Here is a 25973-nt window from a genome sequence, read left to right as displayed (position 1 = left end):
AGTCAGGGCATGGTGCTAAAGACACATACCAAGTTTCGTAATGATATGCCAATGCGTCAGTAAAATATAGCATTTTACATTAAATTTCAAAATGGCTGACACCCAAAATGGCTAACATGGATTGCCAAAATTGAGTATGGTTTGATTCAGCTAAATCTAAAAAAAATTTGTTTTGTGATTTTTGGAAAAACCTTTCAAAAGCTATAAGCAAAAAAAATTTTTTTTTTCGTATTTCCTGACCACTAGGTGGCACTGTGCCGAAACTATGCAGGTAGCCTCAGGTCATGGTTGTTATAACACACACCAAATTTGGTCTCAATAGGCAAAACCATTGCGGAGATATAGCCTCACATCCATTTTGCGTGCTTTTTGCAGAATTCGTTTGCATGTTTTACGAGAACGGTTTGACTAATCAACTTGAATTAAATAACTTTTTGTCAGCATGGTCTGAAGATGATCTGAGCCAATTTTGGTGAAAATCAGACAAACCATCTAGGATGAGTTACAATTTCCAATCATGAGCCAAGGAATCAGAGGAAAAAATAATTTTCCTTCTAGACCTTACAGTTCAAAAGTTATTAGCATAAATGAGAGAGCAATTTTGGACAGTTGGTGGCGCTACAGGAATTGCCTTAGAGACCAAATTTCATAATTTTCCCACAAGTGGTTCTATGGGCTGCCAAAGACTCAAGAGCGGAAGAAATAGAAGAAGCTGAGGAGGAAGAATAATAACGCCAACTATACAGTATATAACCATATATATAACCTTCCAACTCAGAAAAGAGTACAGTTGTCTGAAACAGTACTCTGATTATCTTTCCAGGATTTTCCAGGTTTAAACCTGACAAGCTTTGTCAAATCCAGTCACACTGAAGCTGTATCTGGTTTACTGTGAGTTTCTTTGGATGAAAGCGGCTGGTAAACGAGTGGCAGGACTCGCTGTCAATCACTCCTGAAATGTCAACGGCAGTGAAGTTGTCCTTTCACTAGCGGTCCCGCTGGGCAGAAGGTCACCAGATGCCCTCGAACGGCTAAAACAACGACCACCCACATGCAGTAATTAATTCCCCCCGCCAGAGCGGAGCGGCTTCACTTTCACAGATCAAATCTCAGGAGTGTCTGCAAGCAAAGTTATGTGAGGTCAAGCCGGGTCGACTCAACTCAACTCAACTCTGTAGAGCTGAAAGACACATGCACCAAGCCTGAAACACTTCAGATGTCCTGTTGGGTTGTAAAGAACAGGCTGACAGAGACATCCATTTCAAACTCCATCAGAACAAAATAAGCTGAAAGGAGGAAAATAAAACACTATTTTCTCAACTTTATTCTCTAGTGTCACTGCTGGCCAGTGAGTGGACATGTGAAGTACATCATTTGAATGGAAAGAATGTCTCCTTTTCTATATTTACTAGATCATTATCATGCCAATGCGATAATGCCAGTCTATTATGTTCTCAAACGCTCTGCAAATTATCTTTAATGTCAATTCACTGGAAATGGAGAGACTAATTAATTTCAATGAACCTGAATGACTTATGAAATGATATTGAGTTATTAGGTCAAAAATAAAGATTCTCCTCTGTCTGTCTTCATTAATGCATTAGATGATAAGAGGATTAGAAGAACAATGGTTCAAAATTATTAAAAAACAGTGACTTTTCAACATGGATGTAAGTTGATACTTAAATGAAAGAATGGTGAAATTGGTGAAAGAATTTGACTCAGCTTTCCATTGATGTATGGTTTGTTAGGATAGGACAATATTTGTCTGAGATACAACTATTTGAAAATCTGAGGGTGCAAAAAAAAAAATCTAAATGGTGAGAAAATCAGCTATAAAGTATTCCAAATTAAGTTTTTTGCAATGAACATTACTAATCAAAAATTAAGTTTTGCTATATTTACAGTAGGAAATTTACAGAATATTTTCATGGAACATGATCTTAATATCCTAATGATTTTCGGCAAAAAAAAGAAAATCTTTTTTCAATGTGGGGAAACAAATTAAATACTTAAAAATCAGACATTATGCCAAAAATCATCAGGATAGTACGTAAAGATCATGTTCCATGAATATATTTTGTAAATTTCCCACTGTAAATATATCAAAACTTAATTTTTGATTAGTAATATGCATTGCTAAGAACTTCATTTGGACAACCTTAAAGTTGATTCTCAATATTTAGATTTTGTTGCACCCTCAGATTCCAGGTTTTCAAATAGTTGTATCTCAGACAAATATTGTCCTATCCTAACAAACCATACATCAATGGAAAGCCTATTCTTTTTTTTAACACATGATATATACATCTCAATGCCATAGAAGAACCATTCAGTCAGAGGTTCTTTAAAGAACCATCTCTTTCTTACCTTTTTGATAATCAGAAGAACCTTCTTTCGCCACAAAGAACCTTTTGTAAAACAAAAAGGTTATTTAGATGTTAAAGGTTCTTTATGGAAGCATTTAGACAAAAAAGGTTCTTTGGCACCACGAAGCACCTTTATTTTTAACAGTGTGTATACATACATACATACATACATATACACACGTGCGTGTGTGCGCATGTTCCATGCATCTGTAATGAGAACAGACATTTCAATTCTAATGTCAAACAGCTCACTATAATGTCAGCACGTGTGTGAGACGATAGACCTGTCTATATTAATACGGTGCAGAGGAACACAGGTAATCCTGCTGTCTGACAGCTAGTTTAACACGCCGGTCCAGCCTGCCTTCTTTAATACATCACACACACTTACAGAGCAGCTACTTGCAGCCCGCTCTCAAATTTATAGGAAAAATGAAAACTCCAATATAAACCACCATGAATAAGATACAAACCTAGAATAAAATAATGCATAATAACACTTCCTCCAGTGAAAAAGTCCATGTCCAAAATGCAGCCACATATTTGTTTAGAGCTGTTTTTGGACTGTACATGGTGCTTGATTTATCTCCCGATTCAGACAGATTCAAGTAAGTGTTATTATGAATTATGGACTCATGTTTTAGTTAAAAACGTCTTTATGATGGATTTGTTTCAGCTTTTGTCTTCTCAATATTTTAACTGATGGACTGGAATGGTCGAATTATCTACGAATTATCTACTCAACCAGGAACATAATTCTTCAGAACTGCCAAGTAAAACATACAAATTGTAATGTGGTGTAGTGGAAAAGTAGGGCTGCAACAAACAATTATTTTGATCGATTTTTTAATTTTTTTTTATTAATCGAATAACTGGCTTAAATTACAATTTTTGTATTTTATTGACAAAAATCACAATATTTCACATCGTGCCCAATGTCCTTCAAACAAACGTGCTAACTGAATGTTATAAAAAAATTGCTTAATTTATTAGACCACCGGTCGTATAAAGAGAAAAGACAAATATCTGAAGAAAAACACTATAAAAGCACTTGACTATTTTTTTTTTTTTTTTCATAGATAACCGCAATAATTATAGCATTAGAAATAGCCTACTGTTACTAAAAAGCTTACTGCATATTGGAGGACTGACCAATACAGAAAGCTAAAAAATGATTTTGGTAATCAGCAATACTGTTATTTTGGAGCAGCAGTGGCACAAACCTTACATATATTGTTAAACACCTTACATAAATGTGTTTTATTAAATTTGTTAAGCACTGTATAAAGTGAACAAAGTTTAAATCTCAACATTAAAAATGAAAAGAATAGCCTAATACATATAATAAAGACGAATAAAAACAAACTCAGTGTTAACCAACAGGTGAGAGGAATGTTCTGCAGGAACACGTGTTCATTTTGATCGAAGTCATGTTTACTGTCATTTCTTTATATAAAAGGCAGCTATGAAGTGTCTTATATTTATATATCAGATAATTACACGCTGCTATCTCTTTACCGTTCCTACTCTCCATAAATATGTGCACTACATGTTGTCTTTCAAACCTAAATTTAACATTCAACTGCATATATTTCAGCACAATGAATGTTTTTGCGTATTTTTGAGTATTAACTCCTCTCTCTGTGTTCCGGCTGTCTGACGCTTATTCAGTAAAGATTTAAACTTAACACAGACTGTCAGAATGGACTTTTATGCAAAAATGGAAATGCTTGTGTGAATTTGTGACATTTACAGATAAGGATATGACCGTAAACTGAAAGTTTTCATGCTGAGGATGCAAACGAATCTGTCAAAGCGCCTAACGCTATTAGCTTAAAGTTTAAAATAAAGAATTCTCATGTTTTGGGCAGCTTGGATCACGTAACTCTCCTGCAGGATCTCATTCTGTTTCCTCCACTATTGTTTAGATGCATTTTATCATTTAAAATTGATAATTTTGTCATTCAGTGCTGTAATTTGACACAACCCTCTGAAGTTGTACGTACACTGTGTGCGGACCCGATTAATGGATAATGAGAATCGTTGTCCATGATTTTAAGTATCAATAATAATCAATTTTATCGATTAGTTGCTGCAGCCCTATGGAACAGTGTGTATTAACACAGAGTTTAAACACAGCATTTTGTTAGTATGTAACTCGATTGTATTTTCAAATATTTAAAAACATCTGCACTGCTACATTTAAATTCAAAAAGAAACCTGCAGCAAATTCAAAAATGTAACTGATTTCAAAGCGCCACTTTTTCTGAAACATTCTTTTTTGTGATGTTTTTAGCAGCTGTTTGGACTCTCATTCTGACGGCACCCATTCACTGCAGAGGATCCATCGGTATAAGATGGAATGACATTTCTACAACACTGTAAAAACTATTTGTTGAGTCAACTTAAAATAATTTGTTACCTGGCTGCCTTAAAATTTTAAGTTCAGTCAACTCAAAGTTTAGACAACTTGAAATGTTAAGTTGTACTAAGTGACAACTTAAAATTTTAAGTTGAATCAACTCAAAAAATCTAAGGCAGCAGGGTAACAAATTATTTTAAGTTGATTCAACAAATTGTTTTTTTTTTTAGTTTTTCTTTTTTACAGTGAATCTTCTATCTGATGAAGAAACAAACTCATCCTAATCTTGGATGGCCTGAGGATGAGCATATTCTCAGCAAATGTTCATTTTTGGTTGAACTACTACTTAAATTGTCCTATAAGATTCACCACAAAGAACAGCACAAACAACAAGTTTTGCATAAGAATAGACTCAAGTAATTTAATTTTAGTCTCCTCTATAGCTTCGGAAAATCTCCAAACATTAATTTCATAGCACTAAACTCTAAGACAAACATCTGAGACAAAGCTCATACAGGAAACAGCTGACAGAAACATATTCTAGCTCTTCATCCTTTAACCCATATCAATTTAATCTAAAGTCTCCAACCACAATAATGAGCAAAACAAACAGATTTCTCTCCGATTTGGCCTCTTTCATGTGTGGCAGCTGTGCATGATGGGATTGGAAATGCATCACAGGCGTAAAGTGGATATTAACCTTGACGTAATGAGTTTATCTCCAGCTGAAAACAGCCAAATAGAGGTGAAATGAAACGCACAAACGCAAGCGTGCGACTCTAAACAGCAGCATCTCTCTCTCAGGAAGCAGAATGTCAAGGAGAAGGTCAGAAGTGCTGGCCTCTCTTTCACTCGCAGCGTAAAGCAGTCTGGCCTTTGGAAAGCAGTAATGAAGGATAATCTCTGAAAGAAGTCTTAGATATCGATGCTGGCCAGATGAACAGCCGCAGGTCGCTCAGGAAGGAGGAATGGGAAAACAAGGCAGGAATGAAAATATCAGTGTCAGAGAACAGTTACGAGCTGCCAGATGCCCTGCGCTCCCCCGGATTCATCAAGCGCCCACCTGACAAAGAGGAAACACAAACAACACGCACCAGCCAAAGCCTAATTAGACAGAAGGGGGGGATCGAGACGGGGCCAAATCGAACAATCAGCATTTCTGAACAAAGACGTCCTTCATTCAAGGACTCAAGGACGCAAGGACTCAACTTCTGCTCCAGTTCGAGTTCAGATTCACAGAGGTACTCTAACATCAGCTTTTAAATGTGCAAAAAAGTCTGAAAAATAAAAGAAAATATGCACAACTTATAAATGGCACCTACATTTTTCACAATCATAATGCAAAATAGCCCACTGTCATGCTGAAGCAACAAAATTAAACATTTATACATTGTATATATACTCTTGAGTTTTAATGCAATGATTTTTTATTTTATTTTGCACAGTGTTTGTGAGAAACTGAATAGAATACGCATGTAAGGCTGGATTTTATTATTGTTTGTCATCAAAATAAAATTACCTATTCAACATGTATTTTAATTAAAATTGACTTGCAAGTGTTGAAGAATTAAAATACTGGTTGAATAGATTACCTTATTTTTAAGATCGAAAATGTGAAAATAAAAGGTACCTTTTTCTAAGTGAACAGAATATATAAATGTAAGGTTGGACTTTATTATTATCACCATTATTTGTTTTCATTTGTATTTATTTTTATTTAGTTGCCAGACTGAAAAAAAAAATTATAAATTACAAAATGAAGACAGAAAATATAAAAAAAACTGATACAAAATATTAATAAAACTATAAGAGTATCTAAAATTAAACTAAATGAAAAAAAAAAAAAAAAAAAAAATTATATATATATATATAATATATATATATATATATATATTTTTTTTTTTTTTTTTTTTTTTACCATTTTCATTCCTAAAAATTTAATTATATATTCAATGAGTAATATAAAATATTAATAAAAACTATAACAGTATCTAAAATAAAACTAAATAAAAAAATAAACACTTTTTTGTCCATTTTCATTAATTATATATTCAATGTGTGACACAAAATATTAATTAAACTATAACAGTTTCTAAAATTAAACTAAATGAAAAAAAAAAAACCATAACATTATTTTTTTCTGTTTTGATTCTTACAAATTAAATTTGTTGAAATCTATTCAATTAGGGTTTTTTTTCCCCGATTTCCCTAATGCAACATATCTGAGTAGGAATAGGATATATTAATATAGGATTGGATTTTATTATGATCACCATTGCTTATTTTTTATTTATCTATTTATTCTTTGCCAAGGCAACATTTCTCATTTTAATTTAGTTTAACTTGATTAATTAAAATAAAGTAAACTAAAAATATATTTAAAAAATAAATAAATAAAAATTGTCATGTGGTGTAACTGCCATCATCAGGAACTGTGAAATACGCATTAAAAAGAACAGTGTGTATTAACACAGAGTTTAAATACAGCATTTTGTTATTATGTAACTAGATTCTATCTTCAAATATTTAAAATCATCTGCACTGCTACATTTAAATTCAAAATCTGCACCTGCAGCAAATTCAAAAATGTAACTGACATCAAAGAGCCACTGATTCCCAAACATTCTCTTTGTGTTCCATTTAAAAAGTAACATTTTTGGAATGACATGAGGGTGAATAAATAACGACAGAATTCACATTTTCAGTTTAACCAGTCCTCAAACAGGAAAACCCACAAACAAACTCAAACAAAGAGACTCTGATGTTCTTTGTTTTTACTCACACAAGCAGACAGCTACTGATCGATAAAGCCGTTTCCCCCTGGTTCTGTCATTCCCCTCTGCAAATACGTTTGGCCGCTGACCCTCACGGCCCGCGGGCGTCCGTCTCACCCACGAACCCCGGGCCGCTTGCTCTATTCATCTCAGTAATTGTCTGTATGAATTATTTACCTGACTCTGAGGGTGAATATGAATCCATTACTCTCTGCTTCAATTATCAGAGCGGACATTATGGGAAATGACAGCAGAAATGATTACAGGATTCATGAGATGTAATATGCATGACCTCACAGAGTTGTGTACATTCATCTATCACTCCATATCTTTGTATTCATGGACAATTTTTCTTTATCCGGCGCCCGAGGCATTAAACGGAGAGAAAAGCAAAGCGGAGACAAAGAAAGGGCCCTTACCAGAAATATCCTCTCCAGCTGATCCTGGATGTCCTTCATGCCCGGGAATGCCGCCACTCCCTGGATCATTTCCACGAAGATGCATCCGACACCCCTGGAAAACAAACAAACAGAGCTGACTCTCTAACCTTCAGAAAGTGAAACTGTGATTTGTGCATGAATATCACAATCTGAACAGATTTGAATGATTTTTGAACATTTTACTAAAATAAACAGAGCAATTCAACATTTCAGAATCAGAACAAGTGTTTATATCAGGGATTCTCAAAATTTTTGTCAGCTAAACCCCTTTGAGCTCAAATATTTACTTCAGAAACTTGAAATAAAAAAATATAAATGTTGACTAAAATCAAACATTTACAAATTTTAACTCAATTTATTTCAGCTAGTTTTCAGGGTAAACCTTTTAATTTTGATTTACTTGATATGGTAAAATAACAAAAACAAACTGATATAATTAAAATAATAGACATTTAAAAACAACAACAAGAAAAAAATAATAACAATGAAACAAAATATTAAAATAATATAATTCCAAATATATATTAAATATAGTATTTAGAAAACAAAATAAATTAGTAATTCAACTAGAATAAAAATGTAATAATAATTTATTACTAATAAATAAACTATTAAATTAATTATATTAGTAAAGAAAAAAATCTAACTAGAAATAGCATTTTAAAATATTTAATATAATATTTAGCAAACAGATAATATTATTAACTCAACAAGAATACAAATAAAATAATATTATTAATAATGTATTACTAATAAATAAATAAATAAATTATATTTGTAAGGGAAAATAATTCTACCTAAAAATAGCATTTTAAAATATTAAATAATCACATTTAGCAAATAGAATATATTAGTAATTTAACAAGAATAAAAATGAAATATTATTGTTAATAATGTAAAACTAATAAATAAACTATTAAATTCATTCTATTTGTAAAGAAAAACATCTAACAAAAAATTGCATATATTGCAATATATTAGTAACTAAACAAAAATAAAAATTAAATATTATTATAAATAATTTATTACTAATAAAGTATTAAATTAATTATATTTGTAAAGAAGAAAATCTAAAAAAAGAGCATTTTAAAATGATTTAAAAAAAGAAATAATTTACTACTAATAAATAAGCTATTAAATTAATTCTAGTAGTAAAGAAATAAAAACAAACTAAAATATAGTATTTTAAAATATTAAATATATTTAGCAAATAGAATATATTAGTAACTCAACAAGAATAAAAATGAAATATTATTCTTAATTATTTATGACTAATATATAACCTACTAAATAATTCTAGTTGTAAAGAAATAAACTAAAATATAGATTTTAAAATATTAAATATATTTAGCAAATCGAATATATTAGTAACTCAACAAGAATAAAAATGAAATATTCTTAATAATTTATGACTAATAAAGAAACAAATTAATTAGATTTGCAAAGAAATAAAATCAAACTGAAACATAGTATTTTGAAAAATTAAATATAACATTTAGCAAACGGAATATATTAGTAATTAAATAAAAATAACAAAATAAAGTAAACTGTGACATTTTACACCCCAAAATACTTTTTTATCTGTTATCCCGCTCATTGAGAGACAATTAAAGTTATATAAAAACACTGCTATAGTTTTGGCTTCAGTTGTAGTTTCAGTTAACTATAATAACCCTGGTAAATATAATGTAAAGCCATGAGAGGCAGTGAGCGTGTGGCACATTCTGGTGTGTTTCAGCGTCTCCGTTTGTCAGCATGCAATTGTTTCCTGACACTTTCTAGTCCAGCGAACACAGGCCACAAGAGCCACACAAACACACACCAGCAGTAAAAACGCAACCAGCCTTTACAGAATCAGTCCATCAGTCTCCATAACAGAGCATTTCAAATGTGGATGTGATGTGAATTTGCATCTGGATCTGACTGGCAGGCGGCTGATAAGATGTCAGCTTACAGTCGAGTAGAGAGACGAGCGTGTGCTAATCCTCATCCCGACTGACGCCGCAACAGAGAACACCTCTGCACATGAGCGTCCACCTGCAGCCGTGTGGAAATGACCCTCTGGACCACAACACCTGCTCCTGCTTTCCTCTCTGTAATTGCCAGCGGTGCTGCAGCTGCGGTCCTGAGAGCGGCGCGGGCCTCCTTACGCCTCATTTCTCAGCACAGCAGCTCCTCCCACCTCTTTAGACCGGCAGACCCCGGATACGGACCACTAACTCTCAATCTTTATTTACGGTGAGACATTAAGGGCAAAATCATCGTTTTTTTGTGCTATTTTGCTTTCATAACATATTTTCTTTCAGACTAGTGAAAAGAAAACATGCAAAATACACATTTAAGTGTCTGTGGATTTCAATTTCAATACGTACAGTTGAAGTCAAAAGTTTAAATACACCTTGCAGAATCTGCAAAACTTTTATTATTTTACCAAAATAAGCGGGATCATGCAAAATGCATAATAAGAATACAATATTTCACATAAAAGACATTAACATATACTCCACAAGAGAAAATAATAGTTGAATTTATAAAAATGACCCCATTCACATCTGTGTTTTGTTGTTGTTGTTTAGTGATAGTTGTTCATGACTCCCTTGTTTGTCCTGAACAGTTAAAAAGCTTGCCGGTCTTCAGAATAATCCTTCAGGTCTAACAAATGCTGTGTTTTTTTCTGCATTTTTTGTGTATTTGAACTCTTTCCAACAATGGCTGTATGGCAAGACATTACTGGCAAAACCATTGTTTTTTGATGCTCCAGAAGAAAAAAAAAAACATGCATTGAGAGCTGAGGGTGAAAACTGTTGAAAGGATTGAGAGTGTGTAAATTTTTCTTATTTTGCCTAAATATCTTCTTTTTTTTTTTCTTTTATTACTGACTTTCAGAAGCTACAGAAGATACTTGTATGTTTCCCAGAAGACAAAATAAGTTAAATTTTACCCTGATCTTCAAATTCCAAAAGTTTTCACCCCCGGCTCTTAATGCATGTTTTTTCCTTCTGGAGCATCAGTGAGTGTTTGCACCTTCTGTAATAGTTGCATATGAGTCTCTCAGTTGTTCTCAGTGTCAAAAGATGGATCTCAAAATCATACAGTCACTGTTGGAAAGGGTTCAAATACACAAAAATGCTGGAAAACCAAAGAATTTGTGGGACCTGAAGGATTTGTTTGACTGTTCAGGACAAACAAAGGACTCATGAACAACTATCACTAAATAAAAAACACAGCCGTGGATCATTCAGGTAGCAACACAGTATTAAAAATCTCTTTTGTGTGAAATATCTTATTCAGGTCAGTACTAAATAAACAATAACATGCATTTTGCATGATCCCTCTTATTTTAGTAAAATAATTAACAATTTGCAGGTTCTCCAACAGATTCTTCAACTGTATTCTTAAAGGCACTGAGTTTGTTTCTCCACTTCAGCAGCACAATGTGCTTGTTTTCTGTCTTTTGACAGTATTTTCTGATTTATGAAGCGATAAAAGGAGAAATCCAAAATCCAGTCTGGAAAAACCTAAAACTAATAAAATCAAACAATTTTGAACCTGGCTTTATCCAATTTCAGATTTGTGACCATGGACCACAAAACCAGCCATAAGAGTCCATTTTTTGAAACTGAGATATATACATCATCCAAAAGCTGAATAAATAAGCTTTTCATTGATGTATGAAGTTCCTAGTAATGCATATTACTAATCAAAAATTAAGTTCTGATATATTTATGATAGGAAATGTACCAAATATCTTCATGGAACATGATCTTTACTTGATATCCTAATGAATTTTGGCATAAAAGAAAAATAATAATAATTTTGACCTATTCAATGTATTTTTGGTTGGTTTCTGTTCTCTAAGCAAATTGGTGCATATTTAATTAAATAATGACTTATTTGCATATTTACACCAAAAAGTTTAGGATTGATTAACTATGGAAGTACGGTTAAAAGCTACCCTGTATTATACTGTAGTGTCTTTCCATTTGCATGCAAAATCTTCAATGTGAGTTTCGAGGATCAATATCACAGTTGCATCAAACATATTATGTGCATTTAATCAATAAGATTTACATTTAATCTGTTTGTTACGGTGAATGGTTGTGGCACATTACTATGCGCTGCATGACGCTGAGGTTTAATTTAAGGTTTGATTCTGGTCCTATTTGAATATGATTTATGATTTTAATTCCTTATGCAAATGTTGACATATGACAGATTTTATCCATGTGCATAACCAAGTTTCATTACATTAGTCTAGCATTATCATGCTCTCCGTAGCACTAGACTGAAATTGCAACTCCACATAATTTCACCCTTATTCAGGATTTTTTTTCTCCCCCTGAAAAATATCATTTATATTTCAGGATATAATTTAAACTCAATAACCAAGAGGATATCGTCGCACTTTCAATTTGACGTGTCCAAACTGAGATTACGTGACATTTTTGTGACATTTGAGTGGCATTCTGCTCATCCGCTCGCTGAGACATGAGAGCACGAGTGTGAAGGTCTTCTGGACCGGGACGGATACACACACTTATACACACACACACACACACACACACACACACACACACACACACACACACACACACAAACGAGTGTTTGGCTGTGATTCTAATGACTGTTGATTTGTGCAGCATCTGTGAAACTGCCACTCAAGAGAGGAAAACACTGCACACGCTCCACTGCACTCAGCATCGATTTACACAGAGAATGAGAGAAAAACTGCAACTAAAGGGACTATAGAAAAAGAAAGAACTTCTGTCATGAAAAATATCAGAAAAAAAGATTAACAAAAGGAGACCCTAATGTGAAAAGGCCTTGTCAAATTTAATGAGGTGCATTCTTTTAAAAGAATTATTGTCAGTGATGAAAGAAAAATACACTTTAAAGTTTCTCAGGTTTCGTTTTAAGGATGTTTAGATTAAGACAGCTTTTAGTGCTACATTAAAAAAGTTTTTAAAAATGTAAAATATTATAAGACAAAAAGTCAAAATTAAGAGAATAAAGTCAAAATAATTAGAATAAAGTCGAAATTTAAAAAAAAGTCAAAATATTTAAAGAATAAAGTCGAAATTATGAGAATAAAGTCTAAATATTTAGATAATAAAGTTAATAATACTTTGAGAAATAAGTTCAAATATTTAAAAAAATAAAGTCGAAATACTACAAGAATGAAGTCAAAATATTTATAGAATAAAGTCGAAATTTCGAAAATAAAATCGAAATATTTCAAAAATAAAGTTGAAATATTTAAAAAATTAAGTCAAAATACTATGAGAATAAAGTGAAAATATTACGAGAATAAAGTTTGAAATACTACGAGAATAAAGTCGAAATATTACGAGAATAAAGTCAAAATATTACGAGAATAAAGTCGAAATATTTCAAAAATTAAGTCAAAATACTATGAGAATAAAGTGGAAATATTACGAGAAAAAAGTTCGAAATACTACGAGAATAAAGTCGAAATATTACGAGAATAAAGTCAAAATATTACGAGAATAAAGTCGAAATATTTAAAAAATTAAGTCAAAATGCTATGAGAATAAAGTGGAAATATTACGAGAATAAAGTTCGAAATACTACGAGAATAAAGTCGAAATATTACGAGAATAAAGTCAAAATATTACGAGAATAAAGTCGAAATATTTAAAAAATTAAGTCAAAATGCTATGAGAATAAAGTGGAAATATTACGAGAATAAAGTTCGAAATACTATGAGAATTAAGTCAAAATATAAAAAAAAAATAAAGTCGAAATTATGAGAACAAAGTCGAAATATTTAAAAAATAAAGTCAAAATACTACAAGAATGAAGTAGAAATATTTAAAGTCGTAATTATGAGAATACATATGAAATATTTAAAAAATAAAGTCAAATTATGAGAATAAAGTCGAAATACTATGAAAATTAAGAATTCTTTATCGAGGCCCGACTTTATTCTCAACTTTATTTTAGTAATTTTGACTTTATTCTCAAAATATTATTCTTAACGTGGCACTATAATGCCGTCGTAATAGATATCTTTATAAACTGAAAAAAAAAAAAATTATAATCTACACACTACATAGTGTGATGTTCAGTTGCAGTATGGGATGTGGTTTTGCGTGTGCTGTAGACTCACCACATGTCCAGACAGGTGGAGTAGTCTGTGGATCCGAGCAGCACGTCTGGAGGACGATACCAGAGCGTCACCACTTCATTAGAGTACGTGTGGCTGGGGACCGACTTCGCACGGGCCAGACCTGCACAAAACACACACACCATCATTAGACAGGGAAGAGTTTGACACATCGCTTCCAATAAAAACACATCGCTTTGAATAAAAGCACCTGTCAAATGCACCAGTGTAAATATTGTAGTGTCAGTCATGGGTTAAATTGAGCCACCAGTTCAAAGAAAAGAAAATAATTGTCTGTCCACGCACAACCCAGTTTTGATTCATCCAGTCCTCTGCTTAGTGAATATACTCGCTCATAAACAGCATTAAAGTTCATTACATTAAGCATTATGAAACCATCTTTTATCTATGCATCTTGAAAAAAAACTCTAAATTATATTTTAAAGTACATTAAAATAGAAAACTGCTATTTTAAATTGCAATATTATTTCACAATATTACAGTTTTTCCTGTATTTTCGGGTCAAATAAATGCAGCCTTGATGAGCAGACATTAAAAATCTATATTGAGAAGGTTGTCCAAATGAAGTTCTTAGCAATGCATATTACTAATCAATAATAAAATAATAATTTTGACCCATACAATGTATTTTTGGTTATTGCTAGAAATATACTCGTGCTACTTATGACTGGTTTTGTGATCCAGGGTCACATACACTACCGTTCAAATGTTTGGGGTCAGTGCATTTTTATTGTTTCTTTTCTTTTTTTTCCCTTCTTTTTAAAAGAAATTAATACTTTTATTCACCAAGGATGTATTAAGTTAATAATTAAAAGTTAATAATACTAATAATAGTACTTTTTAAACTTGTTATTCATGAAAGAATCCTGAAAAAAAAAAAAAAAAAAATCACAGGTTCCAAAAAATATTTGTCAGCACAACTGTTGATATTATCCAACATTGATCATTCTAATAATAAATCGGCATATTAGAATGATTTCTGAAGGATCATGTGACACTGAAGACTGGAGTAACAGCTGATAAAAATTCAGCTTTTCATCACAGGAATAAATTCTATTTTAAAGTATGTTAAAATAAAAAAACATTATTTTATATTGTAAAAACATTTAACAATATTACATTTTTTTCTGTATTTTTAATCAAATAAATGCAGCCTTGATGAGCATAAGAGACTTCTTTAAAGACTATTACAAGTCTTACTGACCCCAAACTTTTGAACGGTAGTGTGTATATATAAATATATAATGTTAAAATCTGTCATAAAAATACAGAACTATCATGATATGTGTGTTATTCTACATCAGTCATTCTCAAATGTTTTTGCCACTTCTAAAATCCCAGTTTAACCCTGGGAACAGAAATGTACAAAAGTGATCTTATGTCCATAGAAAGCACATTTAATGTAATTAAAATGTCTACTTTTAAGGTTTCAAATAAGTTTTAATCTAGAAGTTTGGTTGAAACAATGTTACATTTGTCATTCAGTGTAACACAATATTTATGTAAAAATTCTAACAACATATACATAAAAGAATAAGGGAGCATATTTAATTTTGTCTTTTAAATTAGTAAAAAAAATCTTTGCAAATGTTAAAAATGCAGAATTACAGCTTTTTAGTATTTGGGGTGAAAGTAATTCATCTTGTAATATGTCATAAATTGATTTGTGGATTTTTGTTGTAAATATGCCAGACAAGGTTGTTACACCTAATGACATTTTAGTGGGTGTCTTCTGTAAATTAGGAAACAAAAATTCTGACAGTAGCAACAGCGAGGTCATGGGTTCGATTCCCAGGGAAAGCAAGAAGTGATAAAACTGTGTAGCCTAACTGTAAATGGAAATTTCAGCTCTTAAGAGACTTGTGTTTAAAAAGCGTCCTCCAGGTGGCGAGGCGTGTTTAATTAAGCCGTTTGACTTAAACAAGCTTGACTTCCTGCATTCGGCGGGTGTTTAAATTGCTCTGACGGGTCGGAAATAGCGGTGCAGCTTCACGCCGGTGTAATTTGCAGTCAATAATTCTGGGCTAAACAAAGGAGCGTGTCAGAGAGAGTGAGAGGCCGTGGGGCCGGACGCGTGAGAGGCTATCATTTCCCCCGTATGGGGTGGTTCACGCATGACGGAGCCTCTAATCATCATCACGCTGAACTCAAGAGGAACAGCAGCGCTGCCGCATCTGAGCGTCTAATTGATGGGAGAGAACCGGGGCGGCGAGGGGTCAGAGAGGTCACACATGATGAAGGCAATCGAGGAGGAGGAGGAGGACGTCCTGTCCTGGTCCCGGGCCGGTCGTCATGGCAACGCAGCGGTCGTTCTTGCAAACTGACATTAACTGTGAACGGAGCGAGTGGCTCGTAACGGAGGCCTATTCCAGTTCAAAGCGCTCAGGAACTCTGTGGGTCTCCAGAGGGGGTCGGAGGTCAAGCTGAGTGAATTATACATCACTCACTGTCCCACAATCACATGACAGAACGAGACAAGGAGATGACCAGAAAGGATGGAGAAAAATGAGAATAGAATTACATCTTAATAAAATCAATACTGCAGTATAGGCTTAATGTGATTGTCAGATCACTCAGTTCTGTTATTTTATGAAATAAAAACGCTACCATGATGATTACATGTGTAGCTTGTTAAAAATATACAACTATCACGATACTTGAAGATTTATAAAAAATAAAAAAAAATACACAAATATGGGTCAAAGACGATGTCCATGTCAAAAGAAATTTACGAAAGTTATTTTATGTCCATAGAAAGCACATTAAATGTAAGTGTACTTTTAAGGTTTCAAACAAGGTTTTGGAGAATAAAATGTTACAATTTGGTTGAAATAATGTTACACTGTTTTTCAGTGTAACAATATTTATGTAAATTCAAACAACATGCTTATTCTGCTTATATGTATGTATATATATATATATTAAAATATATAAAAGAATAAGGGAGCATATCCAATTTTATTGTGGTTTAAATAATTAAAAAAAAAAAATAGGATAATGGCAAATTTTTAAAAAGTAGAATAAGTAATTAGTATTTGGGGTGAAAGTAATTTGTCTTTTAATGTGTCATAAATTGATTTTTGTTGTTAATATGCCTGACAAGATTGTTACACTGAATGACATTTTAGAGAGTGTCTTCTGTAAATTAGGGAAAATTTAGGATTTTTTATTTTATTTTTTGCTTTAAAGTCTTTATATATAATGCATTTTTAAATGCATATGCCTTGCAATGCATGCTAGTGATTTTATGTCCATAGAAAGCACATTAAAGTGTCGACCTTCAAGGTTTCAAATAAGGTTTTGGAGAATAAAATGTCTGACATTTTAGTGGGTGTCTTGGGTAAATTAGGGAAAAATGTATGATATTTGACAAGGAGATGACCAGAAAGGATGGAGAAAAATGAGAATAGAATTACATCTTAATAAAATCAATACTGCAATATGGGTTCATGTGATTGTCTGATCACTCAGTTCTGTGATTGAATTAAGTAAATATATGCTACCATGATGATTACATGTGTAGCTTATGAAAAATATACAACTATCACGCTACTTGAACATATAGAAAAATACACAAATATGGGTCAAAGACGATGTCCACGTCAAAAGAAGTTTACGAAAGTGATTGTATGTCCATAGAAAACAAAATAAATGTAAGTAAAGTGTGCTTTTAAGGTTACAAATAAGGTTTTGGAGAATAAAATGTTACAATTTGGTTGAAATATTGTTACATTGTCATTCAGTGTAAAACAATATTTATGTAAATTCAAACTACATGCTTATTTTGACTTGTACATATTAAAATATATAAAAGAATAAGGGAGCATATTACATTTTATTGTGTTTTAAATGAGTAAAAAAACCTAGGATAGTGGCTCATTTAAAAATGTAGAATTACAAATAATTACTATTTGGGGTGAAAGTAATTTGTCTTTTAATATGTCATAAAATAGATTTTTGTTGTCAATATTCCTGACAAGATTGTTACACTCAATGACATTTTAGTGGGTGTCTTGGGTAAATTAGGGAAAAATGTATATTTATTTTTTTGCTTATATGTTTATATACTGGGCAATGACAAACAAATAATATAAATGAATGAAATTGAACATAGTGCTTCATGAAAAATGTTTAATTATCAAGACACTTTTACATATATAAAAATATACAGAAAATATCATAAAAAATATACTCCCATAATATAAAACTAGTCAGAAGTTTCTGAAATAAACTTAACATTGTATTTAAAATATTAAATAAATTTATTATATATTTAATTTATATTTAACAAATTATTATTACTAATTAAAACTAAATAAAAATATGTGCACGTACACACACACCTAAAAATATATTTGTATTACTTAGTTTAGGTTTATATTATTTCTCATTTAGTTTAGGTTTATATTATTTATCATTTATTATTTAAATATATATAACAACATCGTTTGTAGTTAGTAAAAAATAATTAATTTTTAACTGTATTTGTAAATATTTAAGAAATATAATTTTCTATTTTTATAATAAATCTTTTTCTATTAACTATTTCTATTTAATACATAAATACAATATTAAGTTTACTACAAATACACAATATATTAACATACTACACATACAACTATCATGATAATCGAACATATAAAAATATACAAAAATCATGTCATAAAATCTATGTTAAAATATCATAATAGTTATTTTTATGATAATATTTTTGCAAACTATTATATATTTTAATATATCACAACAATTCTATATTTATATTACATGTAAAATATATTTGAATATATTTGAATATATATATATATATATATATATATATATATATATATATATATATATATATATATATAATTCAATTAATTAAAGACACATTATAAACTATTTTTCTATATGTTAAAACATTATGATAGTTGTGTATTTTTATGTGTTAATATGCAGTGTTTCATGAAAAAATATAACTATCAAGGCACTTTTACATATATAAAAATATACAAAAAATAATTTTATAAAAACTACTGTCATGATATTTTAACGTATATTTTATGATATTTATTTTTGTATATATATAAAACATATGTTATATCATGTATTTGTATTTTTTTACATGCACATATATTTAACATACAGGAAAACATAATATTTTAAAATGTAGGAAAACACAATCAAAATATAAAAAACCCTACATATATACAAACAGAAAATATACAACTATCATGATAATTTAACACAAAATATAATAATATCAATTGTAAAATATTTATGATGTATGGAGATTCACGTTTGTAATGTGTGTTTGAGTATCATTAGTTTAACATGCAAACATAATTTTGATGATGGAACCAATTGTATGTGCTTTACATGAAGTAGAACAGAGAAGCTTTCTATGTAGGGCACTCAAAATCAATTTTAGTTCAGATGTTGCCTTAATAGTTAGCAGCCTATAAAGGCGGTAGACAGTTTAAAACAGCATCTACTGTATAAGAAATCTGTCTAAACATCAATATCTAAATGAACATCAAACAGGGATTTAATAACAATCACACAGCACACGCTAAACCGACTCGCACACGTTTGATTAAACGCCCGTCTCGTCTGCTCATCCATCAGTGCAGACTATGATCAACATATGAAAAATGTCATAAAGGCATATTCAATATCTCCAGCGTCTGCAGCGATCAGGAGTTTCATTACAGAGCAGCTCATTTTCACATATTTTTGGGCTGCAATTACAGACTGTTTGGCAGGTAATTTATGTTTGGTGTGATGAATCCAGACGCCGCCTATTAGACTCGCATTTTCATATGCAGAACTGATTAAGTCCCTTATCAAGATGTTAATGAAGCGAATGAGCCGTCAGAACAGATTCATGTCAATACCTGCTTTATCAAGGTAACCAGGAGATGTGATTGTGTGTGTTTAAGTGTGATCGCATATATCTGTGTTTAGACTTTATTCTCATAGTATTTCAACTTTATTCTTGCAGTATTTTGACTTTATTCCCGTAGTATTTCGACTTTACTCTGCAGTATTTAGACTTCATTCTCGTAGCATTCCGACTTCATTTTCATAGAATTTTGACTTTATTCTAGCAACTTTCCGACTTTCTCGTAGCATTCCGACTTTATTCCTGTAGCATTTCGACTTCATTCTTATAGTTTTTCGACTTCATTCTCGCAGCATTCTGACTTTATTCTCGCAGCATTCCGACTTTATTCTCGCAGCATTCCGACTTTATTCTCGCAGCATTCCGACTTTATTCTCGCAGCATTCCGACTTTATTTTCGCAGCATTCCGACTTTATGCTCGCAGCATTCCGACTTTATGCTCGCAGTATTCCGACTCTATCAGCGCAGTATTTCGAATTTATTCTCATAGTATTTCGACTTTATTTTCGTAGTATTTCGACTTCACTCTCGTAGTATTTCGACTTTATTCTCCTAGTATTCCGACTTTATCAGTGCAATATTCCGACTATATTCTCGCAGTATTCCGACTTTATCAGCGCAGTTTTTCAACTTCACTCTCGTAGTACTTCGACTTTATTCTCAAAACATTTAGACTTTATTCTCGCAACATTCCGACTTTATTCTCGCAGCATTCTGACTTTATTCTCGCAACATTCCGACTTTATTCTCGCAGCATTCCGACTTTATTCTCGCAGCATTCCGACTTTATTTTCGCAGCATTCCGACTTTATGCTCGCAGCATTCCGACTTTATGCTCACAGTATTCCGACTTTATCAGCGCAGTATTTCGAATTTATTCTCATAGTATTTCGACTTTATTTTCGTAGTATTTCGACTTCACTCTCGTAGTATTTCGACTTTATTCTCCTAGTATTCCGACTTTATCAGTGCAGTATTCCGACTATATTCTCGCAGTATTCCGACTTTATCAGTGCAGTTTTTCAACTTCACTCTCGTAGTACTTCGACTTTATTCTCAAAACATTTAGACTTTATTCTAGCAACATTCCGACTTTATTCCTGTAGCATTTCGACTTCATTCTTGTAGTGTTTCGACTTTATTCTAGCAACATTCCAAATTTATTCCCATAGAATTCCAACTTTATTCTCGTAGCATTCCGACTTCATTTTCATAGAATTTTGACTTTATTCTAGCAACTTTCCGACTTTCTCGTAGCATTCCGACTTTATTCCTGTAGCATTTCGACTTCATTCTTATAGTTTTTCGACTTCATTCTCGCAGCATTCTGACTTTATTCTCGCAACATTCCGACTTTATGCTCGCAGTATTCCGACTTTATCAGCGCAGTATTTCGAATTTATTCTCATAGTATTTCGACTTTATTTTCGTAGTATTTCGACTTCACTCTCGTAGTATTTCGACTTTATTCTCGCAGTATTCTGACTTTATCAGCGCAGTTTTTCAACTTCACTCTCGTAGTTCTTCGACTTTATTCTCAAAACATTTAGACTTTATTCTAGCAACATTCCGACTTTATTCCTGTAGCATTTCGACTTCATTCTCGTAGTGTTTCGACTTTATTCTAGCAACATTCCGACTTTATTCCTGTAGCATTTCGACTTCATTCTCGTAGTGTTTCGACTTCATTTTCATAGAATTTTGACTTTATTCTAGCAACTTTCCGACTTTCTCGTAGCATTCCGACTTTATTCCTGTAGCATTTCGACTTCATTCTTATAGTTTTTCGACTTCATTCTCGCAGCATTCTGACTTTATTCTCGCAGCATTCCGACTTTATGCTCGCAGTATTCCGACTTTATCAGCGCAGTATTTCGAATTTATTCTCATAGTATTTCGACTTTATTTTCGTAGTATTTCGACTTCACTCTCGTAGTATTTCGACTTTATTCTCGCAGTATTCTGACTTTATCAGCGCAGTTTTTCAACTTCACTCTCGTAGTTCTTCGACTTTATTCTCAAAACATTTAGACTTTATTCTAGCAACATTCCGACTTTATTCCTGTAGCATTTCGACTTCATTCTCGTAGTGTTTCGACTTTATTCTAGCAACATTCCGACTTTATTCCTGTAGCATTTCGACTTCATTCTCGTAGTGTTTCGACTTCATTTTCATAGAATTTTGACTTTATTCTAGCAACTTTCCGACTTTCTCGTAGCATTCCGACTTTATTCCTGTAGCATTTCGACTTCATTCTTATAGTTTTTCGACTTCATTCTCGCAGCATTCTGACTTTATTCTCGCAACATTCCGACTTTATGCTCGCAGCATTCCGACTTTATGCTCGCAGTATTCCGACTTTATCAGCGCAGTATTTCGAATTTATTCTCATAGTATTTCGACTTTATTTTCGTAGTATTTCGACTTCACTCTCGTAGTATTTCGACTTTATTCTCGCAGTATTCTGACTTTATCAGCGCAGTTTTTCAACTTCACTCTCGTAGTTCTTCGACTTTATTCTCAAAACATTTAGACTTTATTCTAGCAACATTCCGACTTTATTCCTGTAGCATTTCGACTTCATTCTCGTAGTGTTTCGACTTTATTCTAGCAACATTCCGACTTTATTCCTGTAGCATTTCGACTTCATTCTCGTAGTGTTTCGACTTTATTCTAGCAACATTCCGACTTTATTCCTGTAGCATTTCGACTTCATTCTCGTAGTGTTTCGACTTTATTCTAGCAACATTCCAACTTTATTCCCATATAATTCCGACTTTACGCTCGCAGCATTCCGACTTTATTCAAGTAGCATTCCGACTTTATTCAAGTAGCATTCCGACTTTACGCTCGCAGCATTCCGACTTTACGCTCGCAGCATTCCGACTTTACGCTCGCAGCATTACGACTTTACGCTCGCAGAATTACGACTTTACGCTCGCAGCATTACGACTTTATTCTCGCAGCATTCCGACTTTACGCTCGCAGCATTCCAACTTTACGCTCGCAGCATTCCGACTTTATTCAAGTAGCATTACGACTTTATTCTCGCAGCATTCCGACTTTATTTTCGCAGCTTTCCGACTTTATTCAAGTAGCATTCCGACTTTATTCTCGCAGCATTCCGACTTTACGCTCGCAGCATTCCGACTTTATTCAAGTAGCATTACGACTTTATTCTCGCAGCATTCCGACTTTATTTTCGCAGCTTTCCGACTTTATTCTCACAGCATTCCGACTTTATTCAAGTAGCATTACGACTTTATTCTCGCAGCATTCCGACTTTACGCTCGCAGCATTCCGACTTTATTCAAGTAGCATTACGACTTTATTCTCGTAGTATTCTGACTTTATCATTGCAGTATTTTTACATACTAGATTTAAAATAGAAGAATAAGCCTATACTAATTAATAAGTGTATTAATAAGTGTATATGTGTGTATATTACACAGTATTTGTTGATTTAATATTTTTAAATGCAATGTTAAAGTTTATTGCAAACAATTCAGAGTAGTTTTACATTTACTTCATTTAAGGATGTGCTTTCGTAAAAGATTGTTGTCGTAGTATTCCGACTTCATCAGAACAGTATTCCAACTTTATCAGCGCAGTATTTCAACTTCACTCTCATAGTATTTCGACTTTATTCTCAAAACACTTCGACTTTATTCTCAAAACATTTATACTTTATTCTCAAAACATTTACACTTCATTCTTGTAATCTTTTTTTTTAATGTGCCACTAATACACTGTCGTACTTTAAAACCTTTTATTTTAAGTGTGTAGTTTTATCTACAAGATGGATGTGTGACACTTAAACACTTCACTCTTCCCATTAGTCATGCTGCTCATGTTCTGAAGATCTGAACCACTCCAGCTCAGCAGATCTGGGCCTTTATTAAACAACACTCCAGCTGGATGAACTGCAGCAGAGTTTACATTTATTCAGTCCATTTACATCTAGAACAAGCGAGTGTCGCGTTTCCCTGCAGATGAAGATGCAGAGCACTGGATTCATTTCATGCTGTTGCACACTTGTGGAGGGCAGGAGGAGCCTCTGAGAGCCGCCGCTGACAGATCGGCTCCTAATGGCCCCGCTGAGAGCCGCTGAGAGCCGCGGGGTCCCCGTTTGTGCCACGCCGCCCGTCCAGAGAAAGAGACCATATGCTGCGGCCCGCCGGGCCAAAACACGGCCCTACAGCAGCTGTTAGAGACCACAGAGCCACCGAAAATACACTGTCCTGACAGCACCGAGCCTGTGTGTGTGTGTGTGTGTGTCAGGAGACTCTCGCTCGAATCGCTCTGGCTCTAATTGAGTGGAAGAATCAGCGTCGCAGCAGGTATGTGAGAAGCAATCTGTTGGTCAATCTGTCTGTCTGTCTCGCTCATTTTCTCGCCATTTCTCTATTTTCTTCCGCCGGTTCACGTTTGCCTTTGTTGTGATTGCTCTTCACCTCCTGACCGCCTCTCATCATGTCAATCTGATTCTCTCAAAGCTTTTACTTCCTGCTAAAGAGCCCAACAGTGGAGGCCAAATTTACAGCAGCTGAAGTGTTCTGGACATTTTCTACATTAGGATTGCAAAAACATTCACAAGCTCTAACATCTGATTTAAGGCCAAGCATTTTTTTTTTTTAATTACAAAAGCACATAAATGAAGTGAATGTAAAGCTACTCTGAATTGTTTGCAATATACTTTAAAATTGCATTTAGAAATATTAAATAAATAAATTCTGTGTAATATACACATATACACTTTTTTATTAATTAGTATAGGTTTATTCTTCTATTTTAAATCTAGTATGTAAAAATATAAAATAATATACATAAAAAATACAAAATATATTTTTGTTTATATAATTTGATGTGTGTGCGTGTGTGTGTGTGTGTGTGTGTGTGTGTGTGTATAATTTCATTCATATTACATTTCAGTAAATGTATTTTTTTTACAATATTGTTATTAACTATTAAAAATGAACTAAATACTGTATTTATAAAAATGTATATATTTATATAAAATTAAAAACATTTTTACAATATATATAAAAGTTGTAATTGTTTTGCAATATTGTTACTAATTATTACAAATAATTAAACTAAATAAATGAAATACTGCATTTATAAAAATAAATAATTATAAATTTTTAAATAACAAATTTTAAGTTTATTGCTAAATATTCAAAGCCGTTTAAGACAGCAAAAACCATGCTTTATAGGAAGAGCTGATTACGGTTGAGTTGTTTTGTTGTGATTTCAGTAAACAGCTGAATGTGAAGAGAACTATAACCAGTTTATCTATCAGTGACGGGTCACTCGTCTCATACTGGTGTTCCGGCTCATTCTCTTCTCTCACTAATGGCTCTTTTGTGGCTGATGAAACACGTGAGCGTTATGTCTTTAGCTGCTGATCCAGACTCACAACAGGCCTGTTTACTCTCAAGGGCCTCGGGAAAGCAGTCAATGCAGTGATGTGTGTCTGTGTCTACCCATAATGCCCTTGTGATAGGAGAGTGGACATATGGTGATACACACACACACACACACACACACACACACACACACACACACACCAGAGCACTGGTACTACAGTACCAAACTGATGCTGAAACAAAAGACCAAAGAAGCAGTGCCGGTCATTGAATCATTTGGTCAAAACAGCCACAACTAAATGATAAACACACAGATATTCATTACATAAGGCCGAAAAACAAAAAATACAAAGAAAATAAATACTGATATTTAAGCGATATCACTAATTTCAGTTGAATTACTTAAATCTGAAATGTGGTTAAAAAAAAGAATTTGGTGGATTTATTTACTAAATATTAATAATTATTTGTTTGCTTACCACTTTAAGTTAAATATAAATTGTTTCAGTCAAGATTCTGCTCTGGCAGAAATGTTTACATATAATTCTTATTAAAAAAAATGAAGTAATTCTAAAATATTTACATTTTATTATATTTAAATGTTTATTTATTAAATATTGATATT

The 25973-nt window shown here is 32.6% G+C and overlaps 1 protein-coding gene across 1 annotated transcript in view; it reads right to left on the bottom strand.

Annotated features, from left to right (window-relative positions):
- Positions 1-25973, bottom strand: part of cdk14 (cyclin dependent kinase 14) — a 135016-nt gene that overhangs the window by 90419 nt on the left and 18624 nt on the right. Inside the window, exons 5-7 of the mRNA XM_073846908.1 lie at positions 24015-24174; positions 14076-14196; positions 7925-8018 (exon numbers count right to left, since the gene is read on the bottom strand). Of these exons, the coding sequence (XP_073703009.1) occupies positions 7925-8018; positions 14076-14196; positions 24015-24174 (375 nt within the window). The remainder of the gene's footprint in view (positions 1-7924; positions 8019-14075; positions 14197-24014; positions 24175-25973) is intronic.

This window comes from Garra rufa, chromosome 9, assembly GCF_049309525.1.
Source record: "Garra rufa chromosome 9, GarRuf1.0, whole genome shotgun sequence".
Classification (NCBI taxonomy): domain Eukaryota; kingdom Metazoa; phylum Chordata; class Actinopteri; order Cypriniformes; family Cyprinidae; genus Garra; species Garra rufa.
Note: the sequence above shows the minus strand (reverse complement) of the source record. Positions and strands in the feature narration are given on the sequence as shown.